The sequence below is a fragment of the Dreissena polymorpha genome, chromosome 9 (assembly GCF_020536995.1).
Source record: "Dreissena polymorpha isolate Duluth1 chromosome 9, UMN_Dpol_1.0, whole genome shotgun sequence".
Classification (NCBI taxonomy): Eukaryota; Metazoa; Mollusca; class Bivalvia; order Myida; family Dreissenidae; genus Dreissena; species Dreissena polymorpha.
The window spans coordinates 99,668,065-99,685,759 of NC_068363.1; the positions used below are offsets into that span (position 1 = coordinate 99,668,065).

The 17,695-nt window shown below is 33.9% G+C and overlaps 1 protein-coding gene across 1 annotated transcript; it reads left to right on the forward strand.

The window, feature by feature from the left end:
* The first annotated feature begins 11,100 nt into the window (after positions 1–11,100).
* Positions 11,101–16,341, forward strand: LOC127846651 (uncharacterized). Its single transcript, XM_052378088.1, has 7 exons — positions 11,101–11,275; positions 11,638–11,778; positions 13,295–13,441; positions 13,661–13,705; positions 14,426–14,461; positions 15,689–15,763; positions 16,055–16,341. The coding sequence occupies exons 3-7, from the start codon at positions 13,330–13,332 to the stop codon at positions 16,315–16,317; spliced, it is 531 nt and encodes a 176-aa protein (XP_052234048.1). The 5' UTR covers positions 11,101–11,275; positions 11,638–11,778; positions 13,295–13,329; the 3' UTR covers positions 16,318–16,341.
* Positions 16,342–17,695: the final 1,354 nt, after the last annotated feature.

Consider the following 17,695-nt stretch of genomic DNA (forward strand, 5'->3'; position numbering starts at 1 on the left):
CCCATTCTTCTAAATTGGATCAATTTATTTCCAAAATTATGGATGTCTAGTACATTTATATCTACATTTAGAATATTTCTCACAGAAATTCCTTTAAGCAAACAGCGTAGACCCAGATGAGACGCCGCATTTGCCAAGGCCTTTTTTTCGGCATAGCTGTTTAACGTCACTTTTGACCTTACCTGACCTTTGTAAATGTCCAATAAAATTCAAATAAAAAATTTCTCGCGGCTAGACACGAATGAATACACTTCATTTACTCCATTGGCTGACTTGAACATACCACCAGAACATTGGAAACACGAACCCGTCTTTGTAACACTGTTTTACTGCGTGTTCAGCATGAAACAATTTTATCTCTTATGAAAGGCTTGATAGATAGAACAGTTTTACACTCAACTCTTGACATCAATACAGTTTGTGCGTGCACCTTTTATTTTCAGAGGATTGCCAGCGCCAGAGCGTTTGTACTTAAAGGCTATGTTCTGATATTTATTAATTACTTCCATATTGCTATCTGTGTACTAGTATATTTAAGTTCATAAAAGTATCTTTTTTCCTTTTCCTGATATTCGTTTTGGCCAAACCATTTTAAATTGTTTTCGACATTGAACATTGAACATGTAAAAGTATAAAGTTTTAAACAAGCCGTTGTTGCAGCAGTGGAAGCGTGGCCTCACTTTAATGCATTGCATTCCAACCCGCAAGGTATCAGGGTCAGTTCGCGGCCAGTAAAATAATCGTTACATAATATAGACGCTATCGCGTGAACTAGGTGAATTGGAATTTTCTCTAGACCAGAAATATGTTAAATGAAGATATTCAGCGATATAATTATGGTATGTCAATAATAGATTTTTAATGTGTTCTCAACAATACCATGATAAATATTATTAACCAGGTTTTCCGAAGGAAAAAACTGGTTATTAGATTGGCGAATGCGGGCGGGCTGGCTGGCTGGCGGGCTGGCTGGCTGGCGGGCTGGCTGGCTGGCTGGCGGGCTGGCGGGCTGGCGGAATAAGCTTGTCCGGGCCATAACTATGTCGTTCATTGTCAGATTTTAAAATCATTTGGCACATTTGTTCACCATCATTGGACGGTGTGTCACGCGAAATAATTACGTCGATATCTCCAAGGTCAAGGTCACACTTTGAGTTCAAAGGTCAAAAATGGCCATAAATGAGCTTGTCCGAGCCATAACTATGTCGTTCATCGTCAGATTTTAAAATCATTTGGCACATTTGTTCACCATCATTGGACGGTGTGTCGCGCGAAATAATTACGTCGATATCTCCAAGGTCAAGGTCACACTTTGAGTTCAAAGGTCAAAAATGGCCATAAATGAGCTTGTCCTGGCCATAACTATGTCATTCATTGTGAGATTTTAAAATCATTTGGCACATTTGTTAACCATCATGGGACGGTGTGTCCCACGAAAGAATCACGTCAATATCTCCAATGTCAAGGTCGCCACGACTAAAAATAGATTTAAAAAAAAAAAAAACTTACAAAGGGGGTTATTTTTTTTTGGTCATTTCAAAAGTTCAGTTTGAGTTTTCTCCCTTTATCAGATTTTTTTTTCACAATGAAAACCTGGTTTTGTGACAATTTTGTCCCTTGTTTTTGATTAATTTAACAAGAATTATTCCACTATATTGACTAATGTATTAAGCATGAGCGCGGTGATTCTCGATACTGTTTATAATCGAATCAAATAGCAATGCCCGACAAACCACTAAAACAGGTTTGTTCGAAGAACGCGCGTATAAATATTTAAAATATGTACGGATACTTCGCGTATGGCTGGTTGACTCATATGTTTTAATTTCACTTCCATTCTTCTTTTGGTTTTCTGTTTTGTATCTATAGGTTTATGACCAGCAGTATGTATATAATGTAAAATAGCCGCGAAAACTCCGCGTAACATCCCGTTCTGCGTGTGATGCAGCTAATAACTGCACAGAAAAAGACATTAGCTATCTTTGATCTCATGCATTGAACTCTTTACCTTTCACCAACTCCAATCAATCATATATTTTTTTTAAATAATGTATTTAGCATGAGCGCGATAATTCTCGATAGTGTTAATAATCGAATCAAATAGCAATGCGCGACAAACCACTAAAACAGGTTTGTTTGAATTTTGAAGTAAGTACTAAATATGAGAATATAGCCTTTAAATACAAACGCTCTTGCGCTGGCAATCCTATGAAAATAATAGGTGCACGCACAAACTGTATTGATGTCGAGAGTTGAGTGTAAAACTGTTCTATCGATTAAGCCTTTTCATTAGAGATAAAATTGTTTCATGCAGTAAAACAGTATTACAAAGACGCGGATATGTTTCCAATGTTCTGGTGGTATACTCAAATCATCCAATGGAATAAATGAAGTGTATTCATTTGTGTCTAGCCGCGGGAAATTTTATTTGAATTTTATTAGACACTTACACGGGTCAGGTAAGGTCAAAAGTGACGTTAAACAGCTAAGCCGAAAAAAATCAGATTTGCAATTGTCGTTGTTGTTTTATTATTTGCAAGGAAAAAAAATATGCTGAACATTTTTCATGCTCAAAAAGATCAATAATTTGCATCGTTTAACGATATATGAAAATTATAAAGTGTTACAGCGGGAAACGATTGAATAGTTTGGATAGTTCTAATGTTATCTTTTTATTTTGTGAAACTACCTGTATTGGTTATAAAAAAGTATAATATATATCATAAACTATAACAGCACGGATGTTTTACTCCAATGTCGTCCGTCTGTCTGTCCGTTACACTTTGCGTTAAGGTTTCGAAAAATGCTCATAACTTCTATGTTCCTTCACATGTAACCTTCATATTTGGTATGTATGTGTATATGGACCAGGCCTTTCCATACGCACACAAATTTTGACCCCTGTGACCTTGAACCTAGTGTCCGCGTTTAGGTTTCGAAATCTGCGTTTAAGTTTCGAAAAATGCTTATAACTAATATCAAAGCGTTTTTGCGGGGGCATATGTTATCCTATAGAGACATCTCTTGTTCTTTCTTTAATATATCAGTTTTATACTGGAGCTTTATAGTGCCGATGTTAAAATTTATAAATTTAAATCATATAATGATACATTTTATAACATGCTACAATCAATGTGTACAATGTGAAATTGTCACTTTAAAGACGAAGGAATCTCGCGCACTACCGAACACGCAGACATGTCGTTGCGTTTATTCTACGGCGGATTTTTACTTGCCCGAACTCGTACAGAACTCAAAGCTCTAAAATCCATTGTTTTAAATGGCCTTTAGATAAGCAACCCCTTGAAACAACTGAGGCTGTATGAAGCAAAGCGCCACACGAATAAACATGTGTTTTTCTGTTTTATTTAACCACAACGACAGGAATTTCAATAAAAGTGAGTTGTTCATGGCGCGATATTCATACATGTGGAACAAAACGGCGTCTTCCCTTGTTTTTTCACAATCGTTATGTACCATACGACTGCAGCGTCCAAACATAGCACCATATTAGGACGTCGCCAGTGTGATGCACACACTAGTCGGTTAATGCCAGTAGAAACTTTTTTTCAAAAAATGCGGGATATTGCAAGAAATTAAAATCCATTGTGCTTTTGAATAATCTAGATATTATATGAGCCGTGATCTGTGAAAAGGGGGTTTGATGCATGTGCTTAAATTGTCGTCCAAGATTAGCCTATGCAGTCCGCACAGGCTAATCAGGGACGATACTTTCCGCTTTTATGGTATTTTCTGTTTAAAGAAAGCATCTTCTTAGCAAAAATCCAGTTAACGCGGAAAGTGTCGTCTCTGATAAGCCTGTGCGGACTGCACAGATTAATCTTGGATGACACTTTACGCACATGCATTAAACCCCCTTTTCACATAGTACGGCTCACATGTACTTCAAAATATAATGAGTTCCGAGGTTAATAAGCGGTCGTTTTATTCTTCTGTCTTGTACACTCGCTAAGAGTTATGGGCTTTGGCCGGTGTTATCCATCTATGACCTCGAGTACTCGTGCCAGCAGTAAAACAGATATATTGAGTAGCAGCAAGCCAACCTTAAACATAGCATTAATGCGACGCAGATAAATATAGGTGTGGTAAAAGTTGAATAATTCGATCATAATAGTCGAGCTGCAATGGAAAGTTGCAATTGGCTAAGTTTAACCGTACCTGGGTTCCCTTACTTACAAATTTATTCGATATATTTATAACTTTCATTAGTTTATTCACATTTTATTTAGTAGTATTAACATATCGTGGCCTCATGTGTACGGATTAAGAAATTCAAGTAAGTAAAATATTCTAAAATGAAAGGGTTCATAATATGATAAATATATATTCATTAATTGTACATGTAGCTGAAAAGTTTTACGGTCAACTCAAAAATATTCAAGCCCGTACCCGTATCTAGTTCAATTAACAATGGCGACTAACATAGGGCACTAACTAGTACTAATTGTGTATTTCATTTGTTGATTTGTTTGTTGTTGTTGGTTTGTGGGTTTTTATTATTTATTTATGTTTATATATTTATGTTTTGTTTTTGTTTGATTGTTTTTTTGTTGGGGGGGGGGGGATGATATGAAACATGATGATATGAACTGTGATGGTGCGATTAAAATATAATTATGAATGGGTTCAATATCTATATCTGGTAAATTACACTGTACGCTAACAACTTAACTGAAAAAGAGCCGCAATACAATACTACTTGATCAATGATAGTTCAACTACATAAACTGAACATTTTTTCAGCACGTATTTGTCTAAAACTATTGAGGCATTTAAGTATCGATTAACAACTATTTGAACTGTATTGCGTGTTATCAAATTTGTTCGTGGTATGCGAAGGAGTGGCGGTATAAACATTTGTTGTCATATGGTTCGAATGCATAAACATTAAGATACTATTGTTATTAAGTGTTTTATAGCTTTTAACTGTACCAAAGGTTATTATGTCTCTTCATTCTCATGCTTTATTTGAATATTTCATTTGTTTAAAATTAAACGCGTAATAAGTTTCGGAGCTCATGCGAACTACGTCGTGCTTCCGACGCTGTCCGAAGCTAATCTCGCGCTTGCTCGTAAATGTTCGAATATCATCGCGGGAAATTCACGTGGAATATATTATGACACAAAATAAAACGAGCATTGTGTATATTCGTTAAATATATGTTACAATACCACATTTAGCGTTGGAATTGTGGCTATTGCCATATGGAACACTGTTTTGTTGAGTTAACTTTATTTTACGAAATATTAGTTGATGTTACAGAGCAACTTTGAAAGTCAGTATGCGCTTAGCTACGCTAGGAACGATAACCACTTCCTGTTGCACTACCTGCAGTAACATTATGCAGACGACAAACGCTAGGAGCGTCTGCTCCACTATGCTAGGAACACTGCATCTGCCTGTTAATAGTTCATCACTGTACACTGTGTGTATATGATCAATAGTGTTGTTTACAGCTTGTAAGACGACATTGGCAAGTCTAGTGTTTATCATTGAAATCTGTACATATTGGCTGCTTTCAGGGAAAACAGGGCTTCATGCATGTCAAATAAGATAAGCCTGTGCACACTGATTAGCCTGTGCAATGCGCACAAGCTAATCAAGGACGACACTTTCTGATTTTATGGTGTTTTTCGTTTAAAGAGAGTCTCTGGTACTGGGATGACAATGAATGCATATGCATTAAGCCCTGTTTTTCCCAAAATGAAGCTTAAATTATCTTTTTTATTAATGATTAAAATAAACATAAATCGACCTGTGCTTTAAGGCACACTCTTTATAAATTTTAATGGGTTGTGTTCATTTCAAACTTGCGATATAAAAAGCTATAACATAATTTTGAAAACTGAGTTGCGTCTAAGATTATGCAATAGCGAACTACTTCAGTGCCTTCAGCGCTTTGATTGAGGATGTCAACGGAATAAAACAACTTTGCTTTGTCTTCTTAAGCGGACACGTGCATATTATAAGCAGGGACATATACAAACATCTGTATATATAAGTGATACTAAGCGAATATTTTCATTCCGATCATTAAACCCCATGCACACTGCAAGTATTTTAATTAAACCGTAGGAATTGTATCATTTATACGTGTCTCATTAACACATGTCTGTGAGTGTCATTGCTTTATTAAATTATAAAGAAAATCCGACAAAAACTGTAACATTCGCCACAATTACTTTCAAAATCTGGATTGAAGTGTTGTTGGTCTGCATTGTAAGTGAAAATTAGCAGCGAATACACAGAGCGTGACATCATGTGACATTTCACGCGTACATGGATACAAGTGACGTATTGGTGGTTATTTAGTATATAGAGTGTGTGGCAGGTAAACACACATAGCGGTTTTCGCTGAATAGGTAAGCTCGGGAATTTTGCAGTATGATTTGGTTAATATACTTATTGATACAGGTAAACGGTGGATTGGCTAGTGTTGATGTATATAACTTGATGTATGTGACTATAACAATCACTTTATAATTATTCAATGTGTGTAATTGTTGAAACATATAAAAAGATATAATTTGCCTGGAGATTAAATAATAATTTACACTAATAGTTTGCCTTAAAAAGTAAGAGAATTGCTCAAATGCTGTTTGTTCAAGTTTTGCGGAAAAAAAACAAACACAAATATCTGTGAATTATATAATTTGCTATGACATCACTGAAATATATACTAGCAATATCAAATGTTTCGTTAATTATTAAAGTAATGGATTTTTCTTAAGTTCAATTTAAGTATGACTGGTTTGGTTGGTTGGGTTTGTGTCAAACAAGACAGATCACCATAGTCGGATTCGAAACTTTGCAAGTATTGATTAAATTCTTTTCATCACTCGATACAAAGCTTGTACGATACCTATTTAATTCGACCGAGAAATGTTTAAAACAAATGATTACTTTAATCCGAAGCTTTAAAGGGGCCTTTTCACAGATTTTTGCATTTTTTAACTTATTCATTAAATGCTTTATATTGATAAATGTAAACATTGGATCGTAAAAGCTCCAGTAAAAAATCAAGAATAAAATTAAAAAAAGGAAAAGAACATTGCCCGGAGCAGGTTTCGAACCAGTAACCCCTGGAGTCCTGCCAGAGTCCTGAAGTAAAAATGCTTTAGCCTACTGAGCTATTCCGCCGAGTACACATACGCTACGTATTTTATACCTTATATAAGCAATCTTCGTAGTTATACAAAATTTAACGACAAAAACAGAACTCTCCAAATTATTCAATCGTTTCGCGTTGCAACGCTTTATAATTTTTAGGTTTTATAATCGTCAAAAGATGCATATAATGGCTATATTAAAGCATGGTAAATGTTCAGTATTACTGTTTCCTCACAAATATCATAACTAAAACGAAAATTTGCGAATCTGAAACAACTTTTTTCAATTTTGTCAATTTACCAAAGCGTGAAAAGATCCCTTTAAGAAAACTTATAATTTAATTCAAAGCTTGAATATTTAAGTTCAAACAAAATTTTTTGACGTCGGCCTCCGTGTTGATAAACAATAGAGAGACACTTATAATATGTGCAAAGCGCCTTCATAATCAAAACAATTTAATTGATGACTCTTCTATCGGTATTGGTAACAAGACTAGTCGCATTCGGCAAATTTCTATCGAGAAAATATAATTTTTTATCGCGTTTTTTTGCAAATCGGGAAAACTCGCATCGGGGGCTTATCAAAAAATTAAATAAATTACCTCACATAAATCGACTCACATAAATAAGTTATCATATAAACATAAATAGGCAAACTTTAAAATTTGTCTGTCCACCAGTTGATAAAATGAAAGTGATATACGGTTTCAAAAGACCCAGTAAGTGCGCGTGCTCTGTAAACATTTTGCGCGTCAACATTTATGTTTATAACTAAGTGCACCCGTTTAAGCGAAAGTTTGTAAACCTAAACTCCTTTCATATGGATTTAATTGTCTTGGGTTCCGAAAAGCGGAGATATATCCTACGGTATCCGCATATGTAAAATGTTTATGTGTGTGGATCTTTTCAAGACACAGGTAAATATACGTTATATTTAATACTAAAATAATGATTGAATACTATTACCAAACAGCACTGTTCGAATGGCTTGCTTTATTTTTTAAAACATAATCATTTTTGCATATTGTTAGATTTTCTGAGAGAACACCGGATAAAGTTCTGTCAATTCGAAACTTATTGCTAAACAAACACTTTTTCAGAACATTTGTATAGTAAATATGTATTCACCTTCAAACTATAACCAAAATCTTACAGAGATAAAGAATATACATATTTTAAAATGGCGTTATTTTGTATTTAATGGTTATTTTGTAAACACAACAGTACATAAACATACCATGTTATTTTATACACTCGTAACCAACTGAAATTAACACTCGTTCAAACAGAAACTTATATAAATTTTTAAACGTTAAACACTTTTGTTTGATTACTTGTGAACTGCCTATGGCACCCACATAGGTTTATTTATCAATTCTAGTTTTATGTAATTTTGTTGTAGCTTTTCTTTGTTTTACCTCAAATTACTGCGGTTACAAAAAATTATGTAATTAATATTTATTTTTCAATTTCATTGACTAAATATTATTTGAGTGACCAATCGCATGACGTTATTGTTGAAATCATGTTATCAACATAAATGAGGTTAGAACATTAATAAGACCGATTCTAGTTTTTTATTGTAATTTAATATATTTCCTTATAAAGGATGTTATTCAATGATCTAACGCTGGTTGTAATTTTATACTATACATAATTAAACTCTTCCAGAAAATTCGTAAGTAATATCGAAAATATCTTAACTCGTTAAAAAAATGTTAAAATATATGTTATGAAATAATAAAAAATGTGTCGGAATCATACACACGTAAGTAAACCTTAAGACTGTCAGTTCTTAAACGTGGTACACATATTCGACATAAGTCACTGTCACGAGTTCGGCATGCAGTATAAGAACTATGACGGACTTTGTTTATATCGAAAGTAGTGTCCCTAATAGACTTCGTTACATGTTTCTTGTTTCGTCCACGTTTATTAAAGTCATATCCCTGGTGTTTATTCTTCATCGTCAAGATGCCAATTTTGTATTATAAACAAAGTCATTCTAACTCTGCCATAAACTTACTTTAGTTATGGTACAATTTTGAATTGGGTATTGTTTTGATTCGATTTGGAGGTCAACTGGCTTGAATTGTTTAAAGCAAAGTAGCTAAGCGTACGCAGTCAGCACGATAAGATAAGGTTGATGAAACACCCGTCAAACCGGAGTGACTTTATTGCAACGGCCAAAACTTTCCCTTTTTAATTGGAAATTGCCGATAGTAACAGTAAGAACAAGCGATTTTTGACTCTTGTTCGTTTATGTTTACTTCTTCTTGAACGACTTAGATCATCATACTTCATACTTTCTGGTGCAGGTGAAGTTTCACCTTATGTATATTTGGTATGTTTATATAGTGTGATGATTGGAGGACAACAATTGTAAGTCACATAGTCAACACATTTTGATTTGACCATTTTATTGCAACGACAGATTACACACATAGGGTACAGGATCACATGGCTTTGTGGGGTTCAAAATTAAACGTAATTGGCTATAAACACACCGGTAAGTGGGGCTTATTTTCAAATAACTTTTTTAAACATATTTCGTAAAAACTTTTACTAGTGCATCAAAGATAGTTTTTGATGCTGCTCATTGCAATGTGAAATACACCAGTATTACTTTAATTAATAAGCCTGTGTTATTCGCCAAACTTTGATGTGTACAGCATTCATCAACACGGATATGCTGAACACAACGTGAAATGTAGTCACCGATTTCAGACGTACTCAATAATTTATCCTAAAGTCTTATGATATCGGCACAAACTGCAAGAACAATTGCCTTTTATGCACAAAAGAATTTTGCAAATGTGTTTCAATAACTTGAGATCTTTGCAAAAAAAAAAGTTTTTAACGGTATGTTTACATTCTGTCCAGCCCGTGTGTGAACCGCTGTGACCCCTGTGAACCTCGTTGACCCTGCAACCTGATGCTTATTACTTCATTTTGTCTTAATCTTAATATATTCACCAGCGCCGTATATTGGTACATTTGTTGGTGTTTCTGTATTATTACGCACATCTTTTGATTTTTTAGTGGTAGAAAGAAACATCAAAAGCGGGATAATGATGGAAAACACCAACCACTCGTTCACCATCGTTAACGCAGCTATCACCATCCTTTCCTGCTATGCATTCGCCAACGGTTTAGGTGACATTTACTACCCACACAATAACATAACATGTTTGAAGTGCCAGCCCGGCACTCACTGGGTCGCACACTGCGCGACTGACGGGGGATCCGCCGTGTGCAAACCTTGCCCGGAAGACTCGTATATATCCAGATACAACCTGGCATTGTTTTGCCAGAAATGCAGGTCATCATGTAGAAACACTAACCATGGAGAAGATGAGGCACAGAGGGAGGAAACTGCTTACAATTGCACGAGAACCTCCGATTTGCAATGTCGGTGTCGGACTGGCTTGTGGCGAGAGCCCGGAACCAATGGAGCCTGTCGAACCGCCACTTCCTGTGGATTGGGATCAGGAGTTTTTCACCAATGGTATAATAATAATAATAATAATAATAATAATAATAATAATAAATAATAATAATAATAATAATAATAATAATAATAATAATAATAATAATAATAATAATAATAATTATTATTATTATTATTATTATTATTATATTTTATTATTATTATTATTATTATTATTATTATTATTATTATCATTATTATAATAATTATTATTATTATTATTATTATATTTTATTATTAGTATTATTATTTTATTTATTTTTTATGTATTATTATTATTATTATTATTATTATTATTTTATTATTATTATTATTATTATTATTATTATTATTATTATTATTATTATTATTATTATTATTATTATTATCATTATTTGTATTCTATATGAGCATCATTAAGCACCAACATTGTGACAAAGTGTAACCTACAATTTATTGCACCGTGTCTGTTTCAAATAAATAATTATATTTTAGCAAGTGAAACGAGTGACACAGTATGTGTAGCTTGTATTCTCGGGGAAACGTTTTCAAACTCAACATCGACAACTGAAAAGTGCCGCCCATGCTCCACCTGCGGCGCAGATCAAACTCTCCAGCGTTCGTGCACCAAAACCGAGGACACAGTCTGTGCTGCAAAGAACGCAAAGAACGCAGGTACTGACATTTTCATTCATGAGTATTGTATTTGTTTCGCTTTTAAGTTTTTTAGTATTGTGCGTTTGCTTATGCTTGGTTTTTACAATTAATGCTTTATATGTGAATATGGATTAGCATTATTAGTCCTTTTGTTACAGACATTTTATTTATTTTAGTATGATTTACTTTTTATCTTCTTATTTATTTATTTTATTAAACTTTTTTTCATTTAATCACTCACTAATTCATTAAGCCATTAATTGTTACCCTCTGTCATTAGTCCAATGTTACATATTTGTATATGTTATCTTAATCATTTATTTTGATTTTTATTTCCTATCAGTCTTTTCCTCTGATTTGTATTTTATCGTCTTCATTAGATCAGGAAAAGTTGAATATTGGCTTAGGACTTGGGGTTCCAGTTTTCCTGATAGCATGTGGTATAGCATGTGGTTTTGCCGTGCGTGCTTACCGGCGTTCCCGAAAGGCGCACGCAGACCAAGCATCGAACCATCGCAATGGTAGGAGGTTTGGGAATTCTCTGGCTTCTTTTTAGAATAAACCTTTATATAGCAAAACAAACTCTTCATTACACCCTTAATTTATACTTACAACTAAACTAGCCTCATGATGCAATCGCAGACGTATCTTGTTTTGACAATGGAGTTAAACTCAGTTGTCGGCGTAACAGTTACTGTCGACCCTCACTTTTTAGCAAGATTCCTTGCAATTATTTACGCAGCGTGAACAATCAAGCCAACCGAATAGGGCAACGTAAAAAAAGGGTATGCAACATTACTGCGATTGTTAAACGGATACCAATATCACGTGCATACTTTTTTAAAATAACATTTTTCACAATTGTTTAAATTAAAGGGGCCTTTTCACAGATTTTGGCATTTTTTGAAGTTTGTCATTCAATGCTTTATATTGATAAATGTAAACATTGGATATAAAAAACTCTAGTAAAAAATCAAGAATTCAATTTTAAAAAAGGTAACCCTAAGCAGGGCTCAAACCACTGACCCCTGGAGTCCAGTAGGAAAAAGTCTCCTACATAGACCACTCGGCCAACGTTCCGGATACAATGACGGAAGTATTTTGTACTTAATATAAGCAATCCTCGTAGTTTTACCAAATATAACGACAAAAACAGAACTGTCCAAATTATTAATTCGTTCCGCGTTGCAACGTTCTATAATTTACAGGTTTTTAAATCGTCAAAAGATGCATATAATCGCTATTTTAGAGCATGGTAAATGTTCCATATTACTGTCTCACAAATATCACAACTAAATCGAAAATTTGCAAATCTGAAACAAATTTTTTAAATTTTGTCAATTTCACCAAACGTGAAAAGGCCCCTTAAAGCGGTGAAAGCAACGTTTAAAGAAATATATAACCTAAGCTCTGATTAAATTCAATCAGCAAGTAAATTATTAAGTATACGAAGTCTTGTAATACATTAAACTTGTATTCATGTTAAATTGCTCAATTTGCAAAGGAAACGTTATGTATTAAAATACTAGTATGGAGGGGTCCGAATGCTTTGTTACCGATCAGCTTGGTTCTGTTGTATTTTATTTAGAACACACCATCTAAATATTTCTTTCAACGATTGTCTTTTTAAAGGTATTTTTGGTTTATTTTTAATATAATCATTTAATATATTACGTTAATACTATACTTTTAATACTGAAAATTCGTTACCTGGCGAAATATTATGCAACAATGTAAACTATATTGCGTGATATGTTAATAGGTTATATAGAGATCAATATGTTAGTAATTTATAGAGATCAAGATTACCTCACGATGGTTAAACATGAAAAGCACGAACGTTGTTCAATGAAATTCGTTTCAAAATATTCTTTGTAATCAAAACGAGAACAGACGGATTTAATTACACAACGTCAGGATAAAAATGCATTTTTAATATTATATCTGTCCGTTTTGTAAACAAGAGTTTTTCATTCTAAAAAGTGTTATTTGACATAACGCATAGTTATATATTTCTTTCCACCGTATTGTCTTTAGGTCATGGACCGGCCCAAGGTAATGGAGCAGATACAATGGTCGCTTTTGAAATGGAACCCCTTGCCGAACCAGTGCAAGTCGATGAGACAGAATCTCATGGCATCCCTGCAAATTCAAATCACGGTCGAAATCACACAGCCGTTGAACGTATGAAATTGCATAATATATATACTTTTGTGTGTCATTTCACGTTAATGATTATGGTTTACAAACTTAAATATATATACATTATTATGGGCAAGTGTGTTTCATATCACTTTAATGAATGTGGTTTAAAACTTAAAGGAATGTACGCGTATTTATTATTGATAAATACACAGATGAAAAACGGAAAAATAACTTTCTGAGTTTCGTTATTAATTGCAGCCCATCCATCCGAGCCAGACGATGCGTCAAATCCAGAATTGTTCAGTAAGTTATAAGCCACATTTTGTGTTAGCTATAACGATTAGAAATACAATACCGACGGCATCTTCTGTGTTTGGATTAGAATTTAAACTGATTGTATACTTAGAATTGTATGTGACTTTTTGTTATCTGCGTTAAAATGAAGCATGCTAATGGCGCTTTTCGTTTTGTTAAGTATTACTGTTCGCAGAAACTCCACATGACTTTTAATAGTAGTAGTAGAAGTAGTAACAGCAGCAACAACAACAACAGCAGCAGCAGTAGTAGTAGTAGTAGTTATAGTAGTACTAATAGCAGTATGTTATGTTATATCTGCTTTGACCAGCTATATATATGCGTACGGAATATTCACACATGTTACGCAAAATTTAGATTTGCTGACTAACTCGGGATTTCGAGATAACGAAAATGCTTTGCTCTTTTATAGAAAAAAGAAGTGCTTTTTTCTATTTCGAGATCTCGAGACTTAGCTAACTCGTGGCCACGAGATAGAATTAAAGACGAGTGCTTTTTTTTATTTCGAGATCTCGAGATCCCGACTTAGTTAACTCGTGGCCACGAGATAAAAAAAAAGAGGAGTGAATGTCACCTCTATGCCACCGTATGTACTTGTGTAATCGTTTTTTATATATAATGCAATCCATCAAAATATATTTTGCATGCGTTGTTTGATAATTAAAGCAAATTATTTGTACTAATGTTGTTGCTTCTTCCTGCTTTTAGACAAACCATCCGATGCTTCCGACCCAGAACTGTTTAGTAAGTACCACCGACAGGATACATAGTACTTTTAGTTCTTTTGCGTCAACAACTATGTACACATAAACATCTAACAGATGTTAAAAAGTCAACTCGATTTAATAGTAAACTAATGATTCAACAGTAAAACATAGATGTTTATATGGAATCACAAGAACACACTAAAATTAGAATTGATGTTGTTTGTAAATGTTTTTAAACAAATAATTGCGTTAACTACTATCAATATATGATTTCATCTTAAGGTAGCGCACCTCTAATGGGCACATATCCAAATATAATCTATTTAATTATTTTCTTAATCAGCATCATTTCACTGAACTACATGCAAATTTGCAGGTAGGCTTTCCATGCTTTTTAAAAAAATGTACCGATTTTTTCAAAACCACCCCCACGCTCGGCTTTTGTCCAGATTATTTTCACCCCTGGGGTATATAAAAGTTCCATAATTTATTCAAATTTCCAAATATCGGCATGCAGTTGGTGTGTACAGATGCTGTAAAGGTGTTTAAAGTTTAAACAAGATGAAATAAGTATTCTTTTACAGACATTTATTGTTTACAATTTTTTATCTATGGAAGAGCGCCATGAAATGTAAGTGATTTCAGCCAACTAAAATTTGGGTCTGTTAAAAACAAAGTGTCATAAAATTCAAAATAGTATCATTTAAGTCATATTTTAAACTTAGTTTTTATAGGAACACTATATACAGCAAAAATACCAAGAAATGGACAGATTTACCGTTTACTTTTTGAAATAAAAATAAAAATGCAACATGCATGGTTCGTATTTTCAACAGTAAATCACCCAATTTCGCCATAACGTTGTTTTAATTTTAATAATTGAAGAATGTGCATAAAAATTGCAACATATTTAACAATAAATATAGCTTATATGACATATTAAATCAAATTACGTTAGAAAATAAATAAAACGCGTCGCAAAAAAGTATACGTCGTCGGCAGGATTCGAACCTGCGCGGGAATATCCCAAAAAATTAATAGTCTATCGCCTTAACCACTAGGCTACGGCACCTAATAGTAGGCTCTTAAACCTTCGAAGAAATCGCGGGAAATCATTAGAGGTGCGCTACCTTAAACACAGGAATAGTAAACCTTGGCGTGCATTTTTCGTATAACCATAATTTAATTTTGAATAGTTTTATCAAAAGAACAGTGTAGTCTAAATGATTTAATGTTCAGTTTGTGTGCATATATGTTCATTCAGTGCAGAAAGTCTATTGCGACCTGTCAAAAGAGATGGATGGCTATTTCAGGATGTTCTTTCGTAAAAATGGAATAAGTAAATATTTTGTTTCTCATTTACACATTCAAACATTTTGGTAACACGTATTTATTCACTTATTTTCTACTGAAGTTCCATATAGCGTTTTAAATGCCTCTGTGTAAATTTCCCTTTTCTCGCTCTGTAGCCCTTTAAAATGTCAAGACAATGTTAAAAGTAAGATATTTGCAGGTGTTCAGTAATTGTTTTCATGTTGAATGGAAACGATAACAAAATATCATGTCAATCCTTTACATGTTAACCATATTGCGTTAAAGTATCAAGATACAACTATTTTCTTTGTTGTAGGTGACTCTGCTATATCAGTTATTTTGGAGGAAGAGAAGCGAGTGTATGAGCAGTGCTACAAACTCTTTCGTGCGTGGGAAAATAATCAGACCGATGTCCGAGAACTACCAGCCATGGAAATCCCATTGGAACTTGTCAGAAGATTGACGTCGATGTTTCGGGAAGACACTGGCATGCATTGTTCATGTACATGCCTGGAAATATTAGAACGTTATGAAAACGCGTGGTTTCGAAAATGCAGACATAAAAATACACGCACATAGTGACTTCTCATTATGTATTATTTGTTCTGATTCAGATTCCTGTATATATAAAATGTTTGTTACTTGTTACATTTTAAATAAAATAATTATGTTTCATTGCGTTTGTTCGATTTTATCATAGTTTTTATGTCATGTTATTTAAATGTATATTTTATGGCATTGTTTATAAGATGTACTGGTAACGACCAATTGGCTTATCTATCATATTGTTTAAAGTTAATAATAAACTTGCTCACTGACATAAACGTAACCACTGCTACCAATATTCATTGTGTGTACTTGTGCTCTTGTTCCATTTCGTAATGTATCATATCGCAGTGTTAATAAAAATAATGTACAGACGTGTAAAATGCAAACGATATTCATTTCGATATTGTATTTTGCCTTTAAAATGTATTTACGTAAATCTTTTAAGTAATGATCTCACTTTACATAATTTGTACGTGGCATTGTAACGCAGAGGCCACAGGGATTCGCTCCCTAATTAAAATCACCGCCTGAAAAAGGCTACAAACTTCAAATGGCGACCTTTGGGGTTTATTTTCATTGCGGTTTGAAGCTCCTAGTACACTTGCATCATTGTTAAATGTCTTAACATGCGATAAATCTCCATGAGTTGAATATGTATATATTTAGTGCTTTAACACATACCGATGTGCCTTTTAGTTTCAATTTTAATCAAAATAATGACGATGTCAAAAAACGCATTGAGCAAGAAAAGGTTACGTTTTTATCGTATCATTAGCATACTAGTTTAAATATATTGTAACTGTTTACAAAAATCATAATGACATATTATTAATAATGCATATATTGCGCGTGACACAATTGTTACAATTTAAAATATACCTAGCTCCTTTAGATATATGAAATATGTCAACGCACTTTTTAAGACTTCAAACACTCTAATTTGTGTCTTAATATTTATTGTTGTCTATATACATGTGTCTGAAACACGCATGTTATTGTATTACTCCCTCTATCCTATACATTAACGCCCGCCGCGTCAATGATCAAGCCAGTCCCGAAGAACAACACGTGCGACCCGCGTATATCACTAATTAAATTGCGTGAGCAAAATATGCGCGAGTGTTCTTAACAACCGTTTTACACAATACCTTGACCAGAACGAAATAATTGTCGATAATCAAAATGGCAAACTAAGATCTTGCACCGATCACCTATTCACATTGTGTTCCATCATTCGCAACAGAAAGGCAGAGAGAGGGACTAGCAACGTATGTATGTTTCATTGATATGATGACAGCATTTGATAGGGTTGACAGGGATTGTCTGTTAGCCAAACTATTAGCAATAGGTGTGAACGGACGCTTCTATCACGTTCTACGTCATCTTTACAGCTAGTCGAAAGCGAAGT

What these genes read in the sequence shown, in the direction of transcription:
- LOC127846651 (XM_052378088.1), top strand. Translation starts at nt 13,330, where the DNA reads ATGGTCGCTTTTGAAATGGAACCCCTTGCCGAACCAGTGCAAGTCGAT. An exon ending in AAATCACACAGCCGTTGAAC is followed by an intron (nt 13,442 to 13,660) that starts GTATGAAATTGC and finishes TATTAATTGCAG; the next exon opens with CCCATCCATCCGAGCCAGAC. An exon ending in TTCCGACCCAGAACTGTTTA is followed by an intron (nt 14,462 to 15,688) that starts GTAAGTACCACC and finishes ATGTTCATTCAG; the next exon opens with TGCAGAAAGTCTATTGCGAC.